At 42.1% G+C, this 22,446-nt stretch overlaps 2 protein-coding genes across 4 annotated transcripts in view; one reads left to right on the forward strand and one right to left on the reverse strand.

The window, feature by feature from the left end:
- The window catches only part of LOC308301318 (exostosin-1), a gene marked incomplete at both ends in the record, with an annotated part of 354,065 nt that overhangs the window by 316,982 nt on the left and 14,637 nt on the right, over positions 1-22,446 (forward strand). For all 3 annotated transcript variants that reach the window (XM_080745263.1, XM_080745261.1, XM_080745262.1), the window contains one exon: positions 17,731-17,891. In XM_080745263.1, coding sequence (XP_080601389.1) covers positions 17,731-17,891 — 161 coding nt within the window. The remainder of the gene's footprint in view (positions 1-17,730; positions 17,892-22,446) is intronic.
- The window catches only part of cUnh1orf198 (chromosome Un C1orf198 homolog), a 387,053-nt gene that overhangs the window by 17,283 nt on the left and 347,324 nt on the right, over positions 1-22,446 (reverse strand). The gene's annotated exons all lie outside the window — the stretch shown is intronic.

A 22,446-nucleotide genomic window follows, 5' to 3' on the forward strand; every position in this document is an offset into this window, starting at 1 on the left:
AAATGTCGGCCTTCATTCCATTTTGGCAGCCAACAAAGTAAATCGTCACTGTCGGGCAAAAACCTCGTATATCCAAGTTTAAAATTTGTAAATTTTTCGCAAAGCAAAGCCCTGCTTCATCATACAAAGGGGTGCACGTTGCCTTTCCGAAATCTCGCTATTCCGACCATTGAATTCCATTCTTCGAAATGGCGGTGTGTCCAAATGTTATATAAGACCCGCCATTCCGAAAGGAAACAGCACCGCCTTTTCGAACATTGACTTTATTGTTCGAAATGGCGGTGTTATTTATTTTTCTATAGCACCCCTCCATTCCGAATAGCCTATAACTCTCACTCTCTCTCTCTCTCTCTCTCTCTCTCTCTACGCGCACTGTGCGTCGGGCATCGCTGCCAAAGTGCACCAAAAAATGAGAGAAAAAGAAAAAAGAATCATGATCATCATAATAACTCATATTTTCGCTGCCTAAAAATAATCACTGCATGCATGCATGCAAGCAAGCATGCGTGATGCCAGATCAATGGTTGTGATGCCTGCTCTGTTTAATTAATTTGATATGGGTGGTGCATAGAAAAAGTGCGCAGTCGGGCACAAAATGGATTGCGGCGGCCTCTCTCTCTCTCTCTCTCTCTCTCTCTCTCTCTCTCTCTCTCTGAAACGCAGCTTACTTCTCGTTCATGTGTAATTTGGGGCTCTTGGACAGCTCTCCAAAAACCCATCAACATTCAGAAGGCCTTTTCTGATCTATAATTCTCAATGAATGTCTGTTATACTCATTTCTAATTCTCTCCCACCGTCCCCGTACCCTGTGACCCAACACACAATGTGCGCACATCTACCACATAACGGTATTCGAAACTAAGTTATGATGCCAGGCAGAATTTACAGTTAAACGCACACCTTTTAAAACATCCAACAGCAGCTTTCATCCCAGAGCTGTAGCTGCGCTCAACACGCACAGCTGTGAGACGGGACACTTTACTTTATGCTTTTTATACATTGTATTATCTTAACTTATTGTTTTGTCTACACACTAAATTAGAAGCCAAATTAAACAAAGCCCAGGCTTAAAATGTGATCTTTCACAGCTGAACTTGTATATTTATTTCAAAGTAGACATGAGATTTACTCCACGGCAAAAAAAAAGCAAATAAAACAATGGAATTATGAATGATTATTAACATAAAAATGTAAGTATAACAACGAGGCCTACTCATGCACAATGTCCCAATTCAAGTTTTCAAATGTATACAAATCAACAGTGCACCCCAGCAAAATTGCGGCGCTTATCTCGGTCGGAAACGGGCGATCAAAAAATAAAACCAGCGGCGATAAACCCTGCAATAAACCAGACAAATCATATAGAGCTTATACTTAGTTTAGCAAGATATGAATGTATATTCAACGTCTCTCTCTCTCTCCTCTCTCCCTGTCTCTCCTCTCGCCCTCCCTCTCTGTTCTATCACTCTCTCCTCGCAGCCCGCTCCGTGCGTAACCTCGCATCACCAGGCTTTCGCCGCGCGTAAAACGTCTCCATTTGCCACGATTTGGCCTGCAATATTCTATTTTAGGCATAGCCTATAGGATACATACAATATTTCTCCTCACTCCAGTGGCACTTTCCTTTTATCTGACTCTCTGAGCAACTCCTCACAAAATAAACTATGCACGATCTGGGGAGTTCCACATTTTCGTGGTAGCGTGCAGGAGAACGAATTGGAGACGTTTTAGTGTCTGTCAAATTGGTTGTACGTGATTAGTGGAGCGCCCTCTTGTAATTGTGGACATCCTTGACGTTTAGGAAGTAGTTATAGGCCTAGTTGTCATGAAGTTCAGGCAGTTCCCTTTTTCAGCTGTGAGACTGTAGTCTAATTAGCAGATGTCATCTCTTGTCGAATCCCCACACCAAAAACTCCACTCATACCTACAAACCTCCAGACATCACCACTTTGATCCTTAATTGGTGGACCATATTCGTTTGATGTCACAGCAGGAGCTAATGACCGGCGCAATTGACACATCTATTGTTTGTTTTTCCTTGAAAGCAATTAATGACCGCGCTAATTGATCCATTGGTAACTGGGAGCTATACCAGTGGTTCTCAACCTGTGGGTTGGGACCCAAATTATTTTGTCCCCAGATGATTAATATGCACCATTTTAACAGTAAACAAACCAACAAAGTCTACGTCTATAGAGCAGTATCTGCACATTTCTAACATGACAAATTAAACATTGGCCAAATTGTCAAATATTAGAGGCCCATTTCTGTCTCATATACGTAAGTGCAACCACTTTTAACACGCTGTCTGTGAATGATGAGGGGCTGCCTGCGGTGCTGAACTGACTGACTTCACGTTCTCGTGTGCAATGGGAAAATTATCAATCTGTCTGTCTGTCTGTCTGTCTGTCTGTCTGTCTGTCTGTCTGTCTGTCTGTCTGTCTGTCTGTCTGACTGACAGACAGACAGACATACATGAATTAATAGGCCTACTGTCATTGCATTTCCATTTTTCAATAATAAACCGAATAGCGCAAGTAGGCCTATAGGGTCAACGAGTCAAGTCAACCCAATTAGCGCAGCAGTCCCACAGCTGGTCTGAATGGACTCTGACCAGCTCTGCGCTTCTCAAAGTTACATTAGATAATTTAAACCATTGTGGCACATTCTCAGACAACTAATGATAGTCTATTCTGCATTCTGGTTGTCGTCACCCCAAATAACGGATTACTTCTTCATGGACCTTCAAAATGCATCACATCACATCACATCACAGCGGCAGGCCGGCAGCGACAGTAGGTAAAGGGTTATTCACAATTCACAGTCTTTATTCAGTTTATTGGATGACTTTTCAGACAGTAATGAATAATGATAATGAATGCAGGAGCAGCACAGCCAGCCTGCAGGTGCACTTACTGCGGGCGACCACCGTGCACCCAAATCGATTATCACAACAACCATTGATCAGGCATCACGCAATATTTTGGCATGCATTCCGTGTTTATTTTTAGGCGGAGCAAATACCGGTAGGCCTACATATTAGTTATTAGGCTCTGAATCTGTGATGATGATCGGCTTGGCCTTTTCTTCTTCTTTTTTTATTTTTTGGTGCCCTTTGGCAATGTGTTCCCAGACGCACAGGACGCACAGTGCGTCATGCATATTATACGTCCATATAATTAATAGGCCTATATGGCATTCATATTATTCACTTTATTATCGACATGTTGCAATTATAGGTCAATATAATTAATATAGGATATAATGCAGCAGCACTCTTTATGTGCAAAGCCCTAGTGTTGACGGGGGTCCGGCCGTTCTGGCTCACCTTAAACCCTGCTGGTGGAATAATCTGCTCAAATTCAAAATTTCGGAATGGCGAGGTCCCGACTGCAATTTCGAAACCCCACCTTTCCGAAAATTAAAATTCGAAAAGGGGGGGTTTCGAAAACGGGGGGTTTCGAAAACGGGGTGTTTCGAAATGGGGGGGTTTCGGAATGGAGAACCGACCCCCATACGAAGCCGTCGCACAAAAGTAGTGAAAACAGCAGATCTACAAGCACACAACGCCGTGTTGGCGTTGTGTGCTTGTGTGCTAGTTTAAATCATTTTTAAAATGATAAATACAAAACAAACTGTTTTGGACATACAAGGTTTCCACCCGACAACGACGAAATATAACTCATGTAATTGGCCCACTGGCTTGTCACTTGTCATGATCTGAAATGGCAAAGTAGCAGCAGCGCTATAGAGAGAGATCTCTCTCTATAGCGTGCAATGAGGGCCTCTCCAACTCTTTTTCCCGGGCTGAATCAGGGGCCCAGCACGTCCCTGAAAACACTATTTGTGAACATACCCTTATAAAGAACACTTTATTGAAACACAAAATAAGTGATCAGAGTCTAAATCGGAGGCGACAGAAAGTTGGCATCATAACATTGCTGGCAATGGTGAGAAGAAATCCATACCCTACTAAGACAATGCTGAAGAACATTGGCCGCGTTTGTGAAAAAATAAGTCCATTGCACTAATGTGAGTCTTGTATTGCCAAACTTGTCATTAGCAGTACATCAATTAAATGTTCTTTCACTGTGCCGTCCCTTTACGCTGTACTGTATGAACATAGTTGGCAAAAAGAAAAATCTAATCTCATTCTGAATGTGCCAACCATGGGTCACCACGGCTGTCTACAGAACCAACAAGAGCCAGCAAACTTCAAAAGCACCCTCCTTCATACACACACATACTGTACTGTACACAAACAAACATGTACTGCAATTCCCCACACAAACGCAACCATTCGTGTACACATCAATGAATGGAATATTTTATTGTGTTTGCCAGTGTGTAACACCTTGCCTATGACAAGCCCAAAATAGGGATGCCACGCTGAAAGTGGTAACAACTGTCTGTGGGTTTTTATAAATATTTAATCAATGAAAAGTATTAACAAGTGCTTGTTACAAATATTGTACTTTTACTCCAGTACAATTATTTGAAAACTTTACTAGTTACTTTTTTTGATTATTATAACAAAATATATTTCACTTCAGCCCTATACATTTCGGCCATTTGAAAATAGCCGTTCTACAAGCTCACAATTCGTCGCAAGGCGACGCATTATGAGCTTGTAGATCTGCTATTTTCAAAAGAGTTTTAGATTTGAAAAGTTGTGAAACGGGACATTGCGCAATGGCACAATGAGAAGTTAAGTACATTTTGATACCAATACTTTTGTACTTTCCCGGCCACATTCACAGACGTGTTAGGATCCCATTTGTTAGGTAAAGAATTTGAGGTCTTTTTCCACCACTGAAAATAACTGCATTCTTCTTTTTTCCAATCTCTTACCTGACAGTGATGTACCTGCACTAGGCACATTACATTGCTGTAGTTTCCCACGGCTCACTTCTACAAGTGCTGAAGGGCGTGTCATTCCCATTAACGGTCCCTGAACCGGGGGAAGCACTGTGGTCTTCTCCTGTTGCAATTAATGTAATATTCCTTCCCATAAGGGGAGATAATTAAAAAGAGCTTTGGTCCTCTGCTGATTCTGCACTGTGCAAATATCACAACGTGTTCTAATTAGAAACCAGAGCAGGTGGCTTTAAGATGAACTGGAATAACGTGCTTTGAGACCTGGACGTGGATTTGTTAAGCATGAGTTATACTTAGTTGCATGCATGAGGCTGTGATGCACACCAAAAATAGCCGATAAGCTTACAGCTCTCAATATGTAGCATTGCAACACATTGTGAGTTTGTACGGTACATCTGCTATTTTCGTTGTGCGACAGCCGTACGCAACTGATCAGGTATATAATAAATATATTATATAGCTGACTCCAAAATGTTCATTTTTCTCGCCCGCCTTTGCTGTAATCAGATGTCAGCCAGCTCCTTTTCCTATTCCTCATTTACAGCTCTACTGGTCATTACTGTACGTCACACTGTCATACTTCAATCAAAGCTCACGCTCTGTAAAGGAGGCTTCTTTAAATACGGCTTGCATTCGCTATACTGTAGCTCTGCTTGTCTTGGATCCGAAGCTTCAGATCCGCTGCCGATTAGCTTCCTACTCCACCCCAGCCTCCTCCTTTTGAGTCTGGCATAGGCCCAAATACTTGTCTGCTGATTCAAGCTAACATGTTATTGTATTACTATTGTACTGCTATTGTATCTCTATGGGCGTTTTGCTTAACGTTCCCTGATTTTGCCCAGCAGGCTGCTTGGACAAAATTCTGGGAACATCTCCGAACGTGGAGCCCTTTAACACCAAGTTTAACTGTAAACCATAAAAAACAAAATGCCAAATTGAAGTAGTTTTCAAAGCATTTTTTTATATATTGACGTATCAGAAGTTAGCGTTGCTTATTTATTTATTTTTGTTTTAACTCATTAAAAGCCAACCCCGCGATGTCGCGGGAAAAGTAATAGAGTATCTATAGTGCCATCCACGCGATGTCGCAGGAAAAGTAATATATTACTGTAACGGCGAGTAAAAATACCTAGTACAATGGCCGACGCTCCGGAGACGAAATCCGCGCTGATTTGTCATCATCACGGCTCCACGAGCACACAATAGTCATCCCATAACATTGAGGTGGACGGCCGATCTCATCTTTAATGTCCATTATCTCAAAACTACACTTTAGAAGCTAGGATGGAGGCAGATGCTCGCTTATTTTACACAGTTATAAAAGCTCCCGGTCGGCCATTACACAACTCCACGTGGACACGCATCGGTTCCGGCGCACGATCCGATGACGTCAGACCGGAAGTACTTCCGGTCTAGACTTCTGGCCTTCAAAATAAGACAGCGGCCGTTAATGGGGCCGGGAGGGGGCACTCTGGACCCCCTAATCCGTTAATGTCCTGGGCTCAGAATGAGTTAAGATATTTTATTTTTCAATCATTGATTGATTGGCACTGTTGCTTGCATACTCACATGAAAGTGAGTTGATAAATAAAAGAAATACATACCCAGAGGAGACAAAAAACACAACTCAGGATAAGATTAACTGATCCCTGCAGGCTGTTAGGTGACAGCTTGACATGAGCTGACCTATTTGTTTTATTCGTAAATGGAGCAGCTATTAGATCTGTAAGGCAATTGTTAAAAATTGTGATTGCTTTTGCTGTTATTCACCAAGCTGTGTCTTCTGGCAAACTATTTTGTACCCTCAGTAAAAAAAGTTACTGCATTTAGCTTTATGCTGTGAGGTTTTCTTAAGTGTCTCTCCAGGCTAAAGCCTCTATGATCGTCTCTCATTGTGATGGAATTCATTTAACCTTGCCGCCTTTTTAGAAAATTAATCAGTGCTTTTTCAGTGGTTAAATCACTTGCTGTGAGAGTCCTCTACATGCCTTGTATTGTGTTTTTGGCACAAAGCAGTGAGGTTAATGCCAAATCCTCTCTTAACCTACATCTCTCTCTTTCTCCACTTTTCTCTATCTCCTTCTTTCCCCATCACTCTGTCTCTCTCTCTCTCTCTCTCTCTCTTTCTTCTCTCTCTCTCTCTCTCTCTCTCTCTCTCTCTCTCTCTCTCTCTCTCTCCCATCACAGTGAAATGGTAATTGTTGAACTAGCTGGGCTGACTATTAAAACATGCGTTCACCATCTGCACTCGTATAGCGAAGACAAGAGAAGAATAGAAGCGAGCGGAGCAAGAGTCCGACAGGGGTGGGAGGTGACGGAATAACAAAGCGCATTGTTTCATGCAGTCAGGACGTTTTGGTAAAGCTATTACCTTCTCTGTCTGCGTGCACTGCAGTCTCTCTCGTACTGATCATTAGACTGTCAAAACAGCCTTTGATTAAAGTTTCACATCTTACTGACGAAGAGAAAGGGGGTAAGAAAGCTGGGGGCGGGGGTTGCAAAACAAGCCCCGAGTGGCTTGTTTCGCTGACAGTTGTTTAAGAGCAAATTAGAAACCAGTGAATTTAAAAAGCATGAGCTGTAAAGAGAGAATGTTCTTTCTGTCTTTTTTTTCCCCTTTTCGCTTTTAATCAAGAGTCAGACACATCAGTGGTGTTTGCTCTCTTGACACGGAATGGAGTCTTTGTAAATGCTGACAATATGTCATTGAGCGACATCTTTGTAAGATAACGGCACGCCACTAGACAATGGCACCGTTTGCTCTTGACAGAATGATTTTTATCACTGGTTGGTTCTGGTTCAAAGGCAACATTTTATGCCTCAATTGGGGACAGCCATAACCGGAGGCATTATGTTTCCAGGTTGTCCAAACGTGTTTATGTACAGTATACGTACATCTGTATATCTGGATATATCCCTACCTTACGTACGCAATATCTCAAGGGCACCTTGAGGGGATTTTCATGACATTTAGCACAAACGTCGTCTCGTACTCAGGGATGAACTTATTAGAAGTACAGTAGAGTAGAAGTAGCCAAAGGTCAAGGTCACTGGGACCTCCTTTCCGTCCCAACCTTGTGAATGCAATATCTCTGGAACGCTTCGAAGGAATTTCAAAACATTTGGCACACATGTTCCACTGATTAGAAGCAGGTGGTCAAATGCCAAGTTAGAGACCTATGAAGGACCATTATTTGGTCCCGATCGAACTACCAATCATTTAGCTGGGGACCCACTGGAACCCTGTCAAGGACCCCCGGGGGTACCTATACCCCACTTTGAGAGCAGATTGATTGTCCGGCTGGCCCCACACTAGAGGATAATGTGCCCAATTCTGGGTACAATTCTCCACTCCGGTATAGTGTTCAAATAGTAAAAAAAAAACTAAAAACAGAGGAGTAGATCTTTTCTTAACCACTTAAGTCTTATATACAGTATACATATGTATCTTCATGCAACAAATAGCTGATATACCGAGGCTTACAATCCCACCTAAAAAACCCACCTGGAAAAACTAAACTGACCATGTTTTTTCCATCTTTGAAGTGAGTGAAAGTGCGTTTTTCGGGCCGAATATCGGATTGAATTTCGGAGTGCGTGAATAAAAAAATCAACCTCACGTTAAGTCAATCACGTTTGCACACTGCCGCCCATTTCGTATTTATTTTCGGACCAGGGGTTGATTTTTTCCGATTTTCGCAGCTGTCGCACTGAGTCCCTTGCTCTCTCTCTCTTTCCTCTCTCTCTCCCTGGCCTACAGCTTTCGGATTTCCAAAACGCAACGAAAACATGCAGTGCAGTGTGCAACCACCTTTACATTAGAGACCTGTCTTCTTGTGTACTGTAACTGTCTTCTCATTGTTTTCTATGGAGTAGGGGCACTTTCAGTGACCTCAGCCCAGTATAGGTGCTTTGGGCCCTATTTTGGTCCATGCCTTACCCCTTATTTTTCAATTTTCAATATGTAAAATAACTGATCTACAAGCTCACAATGTGTTGATGTACATCGGCTATTTGAAGTATTTTAACATGTTTTTCAAAATAGTAAAACAATGCAAAGAAGTTTAAGGATAAGGGGTAAGGCATGGATGAAAATATAGGCCTACCTCAATCTCTGACTGTACAGTGCTTTAGGCCACATGTTTATGTCAAAGACCCCTAAATGGATACGTATTAGGCTGTTTTGAAAATATTTGTTGCAAGAGACCCCTGTAAGAGACGGTCTTAGTTGTTAGATTTTGATTAAGAACAGAAGTCTGTCTATGCTCACAAACATGGCTTTCATTTTCAAGGGGCACACTTGAGCCTTCTCAGGGGCACACCAAAGGTCCCCAGCAGGGTTGTTAGGGTTACTTTTAAAAAGGAATCCCCTACAGTTACAAGTTACTTTGCAAAAAAGTGTAGTCAGTAACGTAATCCGATTACCACAATTTAAAAAGTAACTACTGGTTACTTTCAGTTACTTTTGGATTACTTTTAAGCAAAACTCGATTTATTATGACTGATAACAGTATTATCATAAAATATCTAATTTTGAAGATTTGCATACTGGATAACACCACTTGTACACATACTGTAATTCACACAAAATACTGCATGTTCAGAAAATAGGTTAGATCAGGCTCTCAACCTTATTTTTTTACCAGTACCACTCAAGACAATATTTTTCTCTCCAAGTACCACCATATGATGTTAAAATACAGTAGTGTACACCTTCCCCATCCTATTCATAGGCATGCAGGCACAGTACACACAGAAGGCAAAAGTATACCTACAAACAAAATAAAGAAAAACGACTTAATAGCTTTATATGCAAATGACTGGTACTCTCTTTCTAAGCAATGGCCAAATGTTTAATGTCCATATATACTGTATACTGTACATAGAGTAGGCATATATAAGAAATATGTATATTAAGGTGCTGTACTGTTAATTTCCAATTCCACGCATTCACTTGTGACGTCGGCCGCCTCTCAATGCAAACAACCAACCTCTGTCACTGACATACTCTTGCTGAGAACGACCAGCATCCGTTCTCCCATCAAAAAAAAAAAAAAGAAAATCATGTTTTACTCATAACAATCCATAGCCAGCCTCGATACAAGACTGACCTATGACTGTCTTGATCCAAGGCTAAACAAGCGAAGCTTAAACCAGCGCCCACCAAGTTACACCACTTTTTCATGTCAAGGACCCCCAAATGGACACTTATTAGCCAATGGACCCCCATTTATTCTATCTCTGACCCCAATTTATATTGTAAAATCAATGTTAATTTTAACTCTCACTGTACACAGTGAGAGTTACAGACCCATGGTCCATTTGTTTCCAAACTAGCATTTAGCTGGGGGTGCATTTAAATTGTGTACACTCTACAGACCCATAAGGGTCCATTTGGTTCCTAACTATCAATTAGCTGGGGACTCCCTGGGCTGGAACTCCCTCAAGGACCCATGTAGGTCCCCGGACCCCACTTTGAGAACCAATGGCTTAAACAAGCCACCTTTAGCCTGAAGCTAACACTAGCCAGATGCTATGGGAAACTTTATAAGGACAGCCTTTCGCTTACCGTTGTAGAAACAGCATGTGTAAGCCTTCATCGATCATATCAGTATCTCCTTCTGTCTTGTGTGCAGTTTTCCTTTCAGATGGATTGTTGTAAATATTCCATAAATCGTCCCTGAACCTATTTGTTAGTGTTAAACTTATCAGTGCTGCCATTGTAATTAAAGGCAGAAACAGCGTTCCAAAATAAGATTATTAGCTTTTATTTCCCAACAGAAAACGAATAAATGCCCAGTGTTTTCAACCAACCTCTCCACGTAACGCTCAGAGTAAAAACAACAACAACGTGTTACAATGGACCCGGTATCCCAGCCAATCACAGAGAGGGATACGTCAAATAGTAGTCATTGATTGGCTGAGAGACGTTCCGGGTGGAAATGGTGTCAGCAGACCTACAAATTCACAATGCGTCGCGGTTAGACACGTTGTGAGCTTGTATATCTGCTATTTTCGATGCGCACCACTGTCTTACGACTGAACATAGCATAACATGCTGCTGTTCCCTGAAGCGATGCTGTGACAATGTGTACTGGTATTTCTACTTGAGTATTTTATTGTTTGGTGTTTTTATAACTTATTTGTAAAATTCATGAGGGGAGGGGGAGAAATGGAATCCACCATGTAACCCCCGTCATTCACCTCCGTTACTGTAATCCAGATTACACATTTTAAAATGTAACCTAGGACTTTACAAGTTACACGTTTTTTGTAATCTGATTACGTAACGGCGTTACATGTAATCCGTTACTTAACTCATCTAGTGCCTTTCGCGTGATGTCACGCGATAAGTACTAGAGTACGTATAGTGCCGAATGCGTGATGTCGCGCGAAAAGTAATATATTACTGTAACGGCGAGTAAAAATACCTAGTACAATGGCCGACGCTCCGGAGACGAAATCCGCGCTGATTTGTCATCATCACGGCTCCACGAGCACACAATAGTCATCCCATGACATTGAGGTGGACGGCCGATCTCATCTTTAATGTCCATTATCTCAAAACAACACTTTAGAAGCGAAGATGGAGGCAGATGCTCGCTTATAAAACACATGTATAAACGCTCCTATGCAATCCAGCATGGCACCACGTAAACAATGATCGGTTCCGGCGCAGGATCCGATGACGTCAGACCGGAAGTACTTCCGGTCTAGACTTCTGGCCTTCAAAATAAGACAGCGGCCGTTAATGGGGCCGGGAGGGGGCACTCTGGACCCCCTAATCCGTTAATGTCCTGGGCTCTGGATGAGTTAACAACCCTGGTCCCCAGGCACAGTGGTTGAGAAACACTGCATTAACCACTTCAGCCCTATATACATTTCAGCCATTTGAAAATAGCCAATGTTCTAGCTCACAGCGCTTGTAGATCTACTATTTTCAACTTGAAAAGGGACATTCTGCCGAGTATTTTACTTTTGGTACTTCTACTACTTTAAGTACATTTTGATGCCAATACTTTTGTACTTTTACTCAAGTACATTTTTAATTCCGGACTTACAACATATTATTTCTACATAGCAGTATTGATACTTTCACTTAAAGTTGTACTATGTAACTTTTTTTATAAAACAAATCTTAAAATTCTCCTAACTATTAAATCACAAAAGTTTTAGAAGATCCGCGCCGTGAATTTCAGCCTGTAAAGCCTTCTCTATATGTAAACTGAGATCCTTGCCGTGGACCGGATCTCGCGCCAAAATTGCGTCATCACACTACCGGCCAATCACAGCGAGGGTTATACAACTGCCGGCCAATCACAGCGCATCTTGAAGTGGGGTCGCTATGGCAGCCATATTTGTTGTCGCCCGTTTGTACCATCCCTTCTCTAGGTAATTTCGCCTACCAGGCAGGGTGAAGGAGTCCGTATCTCTGGAATTACTGAACGCACAGGAACAAGGGACCCCTTAAAAGATAGATCTCAGCGAGGTGGAGGCAGACGCGGGGGTCAGAAGGTACGAAAAACGGACGAAAGACGCGGACGCGACCGCGGTTTGCTATAGGGCTAATGACCACTAGTTGGGCAACTTACACAGTATGGCTTTAAGTAAAAATTGCGTATTGCGTGTCTTAGCAACAGTAGAAGTGTGACTACGGTACTTCCAGCATCTCTAAGTAGCACGGGCCACTCAAGCACTTGCAGCCCTCCTGGCAGAACAAGAACTCTCTGGTGGAGGCATGCCGTCTAAATGCTTTGATAACAGCTCTCTACACCTCACTGCCACAGCCCTACTTCACATAGCCAGACAACTATTCCACAATCTCTGAATGGTATATGGAGTCTGGAACTACACATCCCCAACACACACACGCACACACACACACACACACACACACACACACACACACACACACACACACACACACACACACACACACACACACACACACGCACACACACACACACACACACACACACACACACACACACACACACCGGCGAGGTCAAGAGATGAAGGCAAGTTGCAGACAGCAGCTGACCATATGCAATCTACAAGAACACGGCACAAAATGTTTTGTGGCCGAACGTTCATCTATCATGAGTAATGACATTCCCAGAATCTGTACGTTAGGCTGTGTGTGGTAAAGAAGATCATATTTGGACCAGAGGAACTGTATAGCAGTACAAGTCCAAGGCAAAAGGGGAGAAAAAAGAAGAAGAAAAAAGAAGAAATTCCACCTATTGGCCCGGCAGCAGTCAAGTCTCAACAGTCTCTTTCAAAACATAAAAAAAATAAGAAAACAATGAAAGAACAGCGTGTTTCTCTGACCTATAGGCTCAGCACAGCAAACTCCAGAGGACCCTGACTAACATAACGCTCCCACTTGATGAGTCTCCATAAACACCCACCCGCCCTGGTTTCTCTTAAAGTTCTCCAGCGAGCAAAAGACATGATCCATGATGGATTGAGAAGCCCTGACGAGCCCCAGAGACCCCATGTATCTTTAATCTCTGTGATGTTTTATTGATCGGAGCGAGTCAATGTTCACCTTCTACGTCTCCCGGATCCCAATTATGCCTTTTACAGCCCTGTGGTGGTACTATACCCGAGTTTTCCCGACTACAGAATTTTGTATTTGTTTGTTTTGGAGCCTTTTTGACGCACTTATGGAGACAAGAGGAAAACACAGAAAACACAGAGGGAAATATGAGAAGACGGAGGGAAAGTTAGAGAGAATTGGAGGAGAGAGAAGAGCGTGAAAGGGTGCAAGAAGAAGGGAAGAGAGAGAGATATAAATCTTACAGAAGAGCAGGTGACACCCAACACTTAAGGCTTTATCAGAGTCCAAGGTGAAGAGCTATCACCTCAAATTTTAGGTGATAAGCCAACACCTAAAATTGTGATGGCCATCATAGTCACGGACTCACGGTGAAGTCCTATCACTTCACTCTCTGTGCCTCTGAAACCAGGGGGGAACACTGATTAGTCAAGATCGGCCAATCAGTGAACGGGGTGATGGGGAGACGTCTGAAGGTAAAAACAGAGGAGAGATGTCGGGGTTCGCGGTGATAGCCTTTCACCGTGGCGAATGACGTAATGTTGTAGTTTTCTGACTTTAAAAGACCACACCGCGGTGATAGCTTATCACCAGAGTGTACTGTGATACCCCCTTCACTCCCCCTTTGTTCATACACGTCATACACTGCGTACACTGTCAATTCTTGAGTGTCAATTTAACGCTGTGGAGCTGCAAGAAATGACATGAGACTAACTGCAAGAGACTGAGAGAGACAGTCCAATGAGTAACAGGCAAGAAAATAAGAATGAGAGAACAAAAGTGAGTGAACATTACTATTTTAATAGGACTTTCAATATTAACAGTAACTCCATGGAAGACTGGCTGTGCCAATTTCATAATTGCATTGTTTCAGCTCGTTAAATATGCGATTATTCCTCTAAGAGAGCGATTAGAGGGGGAGGTAATGAAATAATAAGTGAATTGAAATGCCCGATGATGCCTGTGTTTCCAGTTAAATGATCCCAGCACCCTCTCGAAGACATTGTCAGTATGATATTAGGAAGTGTTGTTATAGTGGCTCGATTACAAACATATAATTTTACAATTGTTTTGGGGAGAGAAATGTGGATAACATGACCTAACATAGCATTACACAACACAATATAGCACAGCATGATGTAACATAACACAATGCAACATACAGTAACATAACACAATGCTACAGTATGTAATGTAATGTAAAGCAATGTAACAACATTACATTACCTTGCAGGATTTGTAGCAGATCCACAAGCTCAAAGCGTGTCGCTTCGTGCCGTGTTTCGAGCTTGCAGATCTGCTTTTGTGTGACGCTGCATGTAGTATGATCATTGATCAAGTAGGCATTAATCTAAGAAAACACAAAAATGTGGAATATGGAGATAAGATGTTTCACCCCGACAGCAACCATATCGTCACTGTCAGGCAGAAAGCTTGTATCTCCAAGTTTTAATTGTGTGTGTTTTTTTCTCATAAATTTAAGGCCTTCTTCGTGCAAAAGTGTCGCACAAAAGTCGTGAAAATAGCAGATCTACAAGCACAAGCTTGTAGATCTGCTGGCACAGTTATTTTACATATTGAAAATTGAAAAATAAGGGGTAAGGCATGGATAAAAATAGGGCCCAAAGTACCTATACTGGGCTGAGGTCACTGAAAGTACCGCTACTCTATAGAAAACAATGAGAAGACAGTTACAGTACACGAGAAGACAGGTCTCTAATGTAAAGGTTTGGTATATCTTTTTCTCACATTGAGACTGGGGTCGCACTGCACGGCAGATTCATTACTGTATCACTGTTTCTGAAGACTGCCTCGCTGAATGTGACTGTAATGTGAAAATAAAATGTGCCAGGTGGCTTTCATCCTTAGCGACCGTATGTCCTCATTAGAGGCTGCCACAAGGGCCTTGACAGCTTGGATCTCAAATGAGCAGAGGCCTAGCTACAGTAGTTTTAAACATTTCACTTAAAGCCCCTTTGTGAGATATGCAGTCCCTGCAGATAAAGGAGGAATTACGCTGTAGTGTATCAAAACAAACCAGCCCTCCCTCTACAAGCACAAGCTTGTAGATCGTCTATTTTCACTATTTTAAATGGTTTTTAAAATAATACCGAAAAAGGACGGTTTTTGGACATTCCACCCGACAACGACGATATCCTACAACAGGGTATGTCCTATACAGTCAGTTGGAAGTCATTAGCGATATGACAGGGACATGGCTGCCGTTTCACAGGAATACACAGACCCTCTCGAAAAAAACAAATTAGACAAGACCGTGTTACAACCCTACGGGGGTGGGGTGAGGTGGGGTGGGGTGGTGGGGGGGTGTCAGTAAATACGTGGCATAAATCTGGTTGATGGCGTAGTAGCATTCGACACGTTGGATCCAAACGTCAGGAGAGATTTGTAACGGATCTATCGCAAGATCACCTCGCCGCTCCCCGGATCAATCCTTGGCCTTGAAAAAGCTATCAGTATGCATTACTCTCTCTCTCTCTCTCGCACACACGCACGCACGCACACACGCACACACACACATACACACACTTTCTCTCTCTTTCTCTCTTTAATTAATTCTGTATGTTTCAATCCCTCTGTCTGTCCATTTCAAATCTCTGCTACACACCCATAATTAAGATGGACAGGTTATGAAAGGGAACGATCAGGATTCTCTCTCCCTTTTCTCATAACATCTGTCTCTCTCTCCCCCCGACACACCTACTCATGTTAGACCCTTTTAGTCCCTTTTAATTCCTGAAGGCAAAACTATATTAGCATATAATATAGATCCTGTCCCTGTGGAGACATCTGACATGTCTCTCTCTCTCCCTCCCGATCACAAGCACGCTCACACACACGCACGCACACACACGCACGCACGCACGCACGCACGCGCACACACACACACACACACACACACACACACACACACACACACACACACACACACACACACACACACACACACACACACACACACACACACATCCATTCATCAGAGCTACATGGAGAGTGACGGCTTCCACCTTCTGCACACCTTTACACTGCGGTTTCACAGTAATTGCTCACACGGATCATGACAGAAGCCGTGAGGTATCAGATTACCGCTAAAGAATCTGCACTTTGTGCTTCAGTACCCCCTCCACTCCTCTCCTCTCCCCTCCCCACCCTCTCTCTCTCTCTCTCTCTCTCTCTCTCTCTGTCTCTCTTGTACTCTGGTAATTATTTTTTCCCTGTATGTGCGTGTGCGTGTGCGTGCGTGTGAGTGGGCGCATGTCTTGCATGTGTGTGAATAACAATCTGTTTTATTATGTGCTGATCCTGTTATTCTCCAGTGTGCCACTCTCTGGACCTTTTTAATTCAAAAGAGTCTCTTTGTGCAGGTAGCACAGAGATTCTTCACGTCAAGACACGTTCATACGTGGTTAGTGAGCAGGGGAGATACAAGAGATAACGGCTAGTTTGGGCCAGAGAGATGGTGATTATCGTTAAAGCTACTTTTATCGCACAGTTACTATGAAAACCTCCACCGCTGTCTGTCAGTCAGTCCCTCCGTCAGTCAGTCTGTCTGTCTGTCCGTCACTTCACACTTTTCTTATCTCTGGCACCATTACCCCTATCCATGCCAAACTTTGCACACACACTCCTTGGCTGGCAAACCACAACCTCCGCCCCTGATTTCTCACATGCCCCTCTTCTAGCGCCACCATGAGGTTGCCGACCTGACAGTCGCTTATCTCCCGATTAGGGAGTCTTACTGGTTTATGGGGGGAAAGGTTAAAATATGGAGACAATAGTTTTATGTTTTATTATGGGAAACAGTGGAGGGGAAACATATTGAAAATCCCATCGTGTGAACCAGGGCCGGACTGGAACATAAATTTGGCCCTGGCATCTTGGCCCAGACCGGCCCACAACATCCGCCGCGAACCGAACATAAAAGATCTACAAGCCCCTCGCGTTGTGGGCTTGTATCAGCTGTTTTATGTTTGGGGCCACAGTAGCCTGTGATTGGGCTACTAGGCTGGTATTCAGATGATAGACAAGTCAGTGGGCCAATCATGTGATGTCTCTCTGCTCTGTGGGCCTGTGCTACTGAAGGATTGGCTTTCTCCACTGCGTCCACGTTTTTCCCAATGACCCTAAGCTCAACGGTGGGGGCGCGGGTGGCTGCAAGGGAAAAAAGGAGCGTTTGTTTCTGGTCAGGGCTGGACATTAGGACGTGTCTGAAGAGTTTTCAGACTGCGGCGGCAGAAGATGGACAGTTCTCTCCCTCTGTCTCTCTCTCCCAGGTGGATTTTGCCTTCACTGTGTGGCAGAGCTTCCCGGAGCGGATCGTGGGCTACCCTGCCAGGAGCCACTACTGGGACGGGGCCAGGGCCCGATGGGGCTACACCTCTAAGTGGACCAACGACTATTCCATGGTCCTCACTGGAGCCGCCTTCTATCACAGGTATTGTACATGCTTGCACAACTGTGTAGTCTTTATCTATGGATATATTCAGACTGGCAGCCCAAAATTATGATCTTTTTTTTGGCCTATCCAGATTGGAATCAGGTTGGTTTTTATCAAGACTGAACAGCAAAAGTGTTCATTTGAACAACCCAGATTCAAAACCAATTTCCAAAGACCACAGAAGCCTGAGTTATACTTCATCATACGACTGTCGCTTGCCAAAAGTAGCAGGTCTACAAGCTCACAACACGTCACACTGACGCATTGTGAGCTTGGAGATCTGCTATGTATTTTATTTTTCTATGAAGTTGTTTAAAAAAAACCATTACTATTTTACACGCATAGATTTTGAACTATGTCCTAACTCCTCTTCACTTGTATTTCACCAAACACAGGTGCTTCTGTTTTGAGATGTCATGCACATAGTGGCATCCATGATTGGTCTGCTTTTGAGGACACACGCACACAGTCACACACACACACACACACACACACACACACACACACACACACACACACACACACACACACACACACAGACACACACACACACACACACACACACACACACACACACACACACACACACACACACACACACACACACACACACACAAACCATGTTCTAGAAGACGTCATATTTTTAGGCCAAGGTTAAATGAGGTTGTTATATTGAGTCTGATTAAACTGTAAACAATAATTCAAGCACCATTGTCTTTGTGTAATTAAAATAAATTGAAGACAAATTGTGGAGCTAAATATGATTGTATGTCTATGGAAAAACAAAAAAATCATAATTGCATGTTTTGCAAACGTATAATGAGATCCTACAGTAATAGATTAAACTGAAAAGCATTACTTGAACAATTACATATTATGTTTTTTCCCCAATAGTTAACACATGAACCTCATCTTCCATATGATTCTTGTCGAAAACAGCAGATTACAAGCGTCATGTGAATTGTGAGCTTGTAGATCAGCTATTTTCAGTGGAGATATTTGGTGTAGAGGGAAAAAGCAGTGGACCTAGTATAGCGCCCTAGGGGAACGAGGTCTACTCAGGGATGGATTAACCTTTGGGCCGGTGGGGCCGTTGCCAGGGGCCCTTGGCTCTCAGGGGCCCTTGGGGGAACTGGTCTGTGTGGTCATTGACAATTTACTATTAAATGTATACGTTAATTAAAAATCAAAATGTGTGGGCCCCTCCTCTGTTGTCTACAGGTGCTTTCTTGGCCCATAGATGATCATTATGGCATAAAATCCGAGCTTGGTAGTGCGCGTCGGGAGGGAGGGGGGTTTATGGTGGAGGGTGGGGGATTATCGACCAGGGTCCCTCGCGGGGGTTAATCCGTCCCTGAGTGGTCTAATGATCTGACTTTTAGCAGAGAGGTTCCATATTTAAACCCCAGTCTACCTTTATTTGATGATGGAGTACTTTAGAATGTTCTTTGTAAAGATATGCATGGGTGACTCAAAATGTCTTTCAAAATGCACTGTGCGCCCCAATCAAGTGTGTTTGGGTGGCTTAGTTGGAAAAGCTCTTGACTCATTATCAAAAGGTCATGGGATCAAATCTCAATACTTTCACCTCTGCATCTGAACTATTGACACTGATGGTACATTTTTTCTCTCCTTTAAATGTCCATTGTCATTGACAATGCATTGGGCTCTAAAGTTAAATATTTAAAAAACTACAAATTATTTCAAAGTAGAAATCTCAAGCATGTATGTCCACAGTAAGGTGGAATTTTTTAATTGTGAATCAAGTTCCTCGGTTAAAGTATGTAGGAATAGCAAGGTGCCAAAGTTTTAAAAGTTAAATATCTCCAAAATTACAAAACATTTCAAAGTAAAACGTTCAAGCATGTGTGTCCACAGTTAGGTGAATTATAAAAAGTATGAATGGAGTTTCTAAGTCTAAAATACGGATTAATAAGAATAACAGTGACCCCCGACAGTCCTTGATTGCATGGGGCTTGAACCTGTCAACTATCTGAGGCGAAGACAACCGTTCAGGCGCACCACACCATTGATCCAAGGCCCCTCAAAGCCCTCAACAGCTATCTCCTGTTGCTTTTGAATTGTTTGCTTGTATTTTAGCTGTGGAAGGGTCAAAGTACTTCAACAAGGTGGGAGGACTGGGATGTGAACATGCAACCTCTATGCTGGGAGTCTGACCTTCAGACCGCTACAGTATCTCTAACTGCAGCTTCTCGTTGGTGCTTTTGAAGAAATAGTCTATAGTTACAACCAGTGTGGATAAGAGGTCATTAAGATGCAGGCCTTGAACACAGAAAGTGATGATTCAAAACCAGTTTTACATTTTCTTTTTCCTGGCTTTTACCTTTATCTATGCTTTCAATAAATAGCAAGACAGAATACACTAAAAGTATGCACGAAAGTAGCGCAGTGGTAAGATATAGGAAATATAACTCAAAAGACCTCAGTTCAAATCCAGCAAAGACATCTTAACAATTTGTACCTCTATCTAATATGTTAACATTAAATAAAAATGTCTATGATTGGAATCCACTCATTCTAGTTAAATAAAACATAATGATACCTGAATATAACTCAATTTTATCGAGCAGTTTTTAAGGCTGAAATCATTCTAAGAATATTGTTTGAATCCAACTCAATTTGATTAAGTAGAGCTTTTATAGAGCTGAGTAGTTGACTCCACCCCTTTCCCTTGATTGGTCAAATACGTTGGTTACCTGCTATGCAAAGCATGCTGGGAAAAGCATACTTCAATGTTTCCAGGGGCATTTTCTAAGCATTCGTGAGCTAAAAATGCTAAATGTGTCATTTCCTTGGCAAGCTGACTGACACACATTGGAATTTTATTTGTCAGTATTTGAGCCTAAACCCTAACCCCAGCTCCTATGTGCTAGGTTAGGGTTGAGCTCCCTCACCCAGATTTTGCAGAAAAGAATAACATTCAAATTCTCTAGGGGAAGATTATATTAAATGTATCTGAATTATCTCAAAAGACATGAACAAATTCATTGAATATATTATTATATGATATTATCAATAAAGTCAAAATTAGAACAGTGTATATACTTTGATTTGGTCCTTGAAAATCAACTTAAGATAAGTTGAAATGTGGATATACATATGACTTATGTTGAAGAAACACACAAGATTAGAATATAAATTATTCACATAAGTTAGTTAGTTACATAAAAGGGCCATTTCACCTCTGGGACAACCCGATCTTATTTTATTGTTGTTTGGGACACTATCAACACAATCCTGAGTTATTTTTTTGTGTTCAATCTGTGTTTTTAGATATTTTAGTATTTCAGCATGTACTAGTGATGCGTTTTGCATAATATGATGCATACATATATTCTATATGAGATGGAACCATGAGGTAAAGTGGTACTGAAATTGGGTTGAATGGATCGACTCTATATGGCACTTTTTGATGTACCTTGTCGATCTTCTCTGTCCAATTTTAACCCAAAGACAGCGCCCTGTTGCCAATAAAGGGCACTTTGATGTTGCATTCGAAATGGCCTGGAATTAGAGACATTCAGAACATGATATTTAAATATTTGAGTGATTGTTTAGGCTAAAACCTGTATACAACTGTATAATGGACCAATATATACAGGTATATATAAGATATTTTGAAAAGCATGGTGGGGCCCCTTTAAAAAAGTACAAGAGTAGTTTCATTGAATTAACCTTGATGTAGTCTTGGTTATGATATGGGCCTTATTGCCAGGAGGTCCCCAGTTCAATCCCAGTAAGAGTAATTCTAATAATTGTACATGACTTTTACCTTCATCTAATATTTTAGTGAAAAACATGCAAGAGAACTGAATCATCAGGAACCATGGAGTAGTGGTTAAAAAACAAGTCTTGAATGTCAGAGGCTCTGGATTCAAATCCCCTGAGGATGTTTTTCCAAGTTCAAACTGGAACTACCACAAGCAGAACTATTTGTTCATTCCTTTTTCTTTTATTTTCTTCTAAAGCAGTGGTTGCCAGCCCTGTGGCTTGCAATCAATATGTTCTTGGTTTGAAACCAGCATAGATATCTGCCATTTTTTACATTACTTGTGCACCTTTATCTAATATTGTAGTGAAAAACATGCAAAAGAATACACAAAGTGTGAATCTTGATGGAGTAGTGGTTATGAACTGGGTCTTGCTGCCAGGAGGTTGTTGGTTTGATCCCAGCAAATATCTTTAGTTTAGTTTTACCTGCCTCTTTTATCCTTATCTGATCTTTTAATAAAGAATATGCCAGAGAGAGCTGTTCAGCATGAGCCATGGTGGAGCAGTGGTGAAGGTACAGGTCTTAACATCTGAAGGTGGTGGGTTTGAAACCTCCAGGTGTATTTTTCAAGTTTGAACCGGCATTACCACAAGCAAAACCATTCGTTGTTTATTTTATCTTTCTTTATGTCCTCTTTTTACCTGGATTTCTGATGCAGTGGCTAAGATACAGGGCTTGCAATCAGGATGATTTATTTGTTACCAGCAAGAACATTTCCCATGTTTTGTCTGGCTCTAGTAACTTAATCTTTCATTAAAA

The sequence above is a fragment of the Nannobrachium achirus genome (genome assembly GCF_963921795.1).
Source record: "Nannobrachium achirus genome assembly, chromosome: 16".
NCBI lineage: Eukaryota > Metazoa > Chordata > Actinopteri > Myctophiformes > Myctophidae > Nannobrachium > Nannobrachium achirus.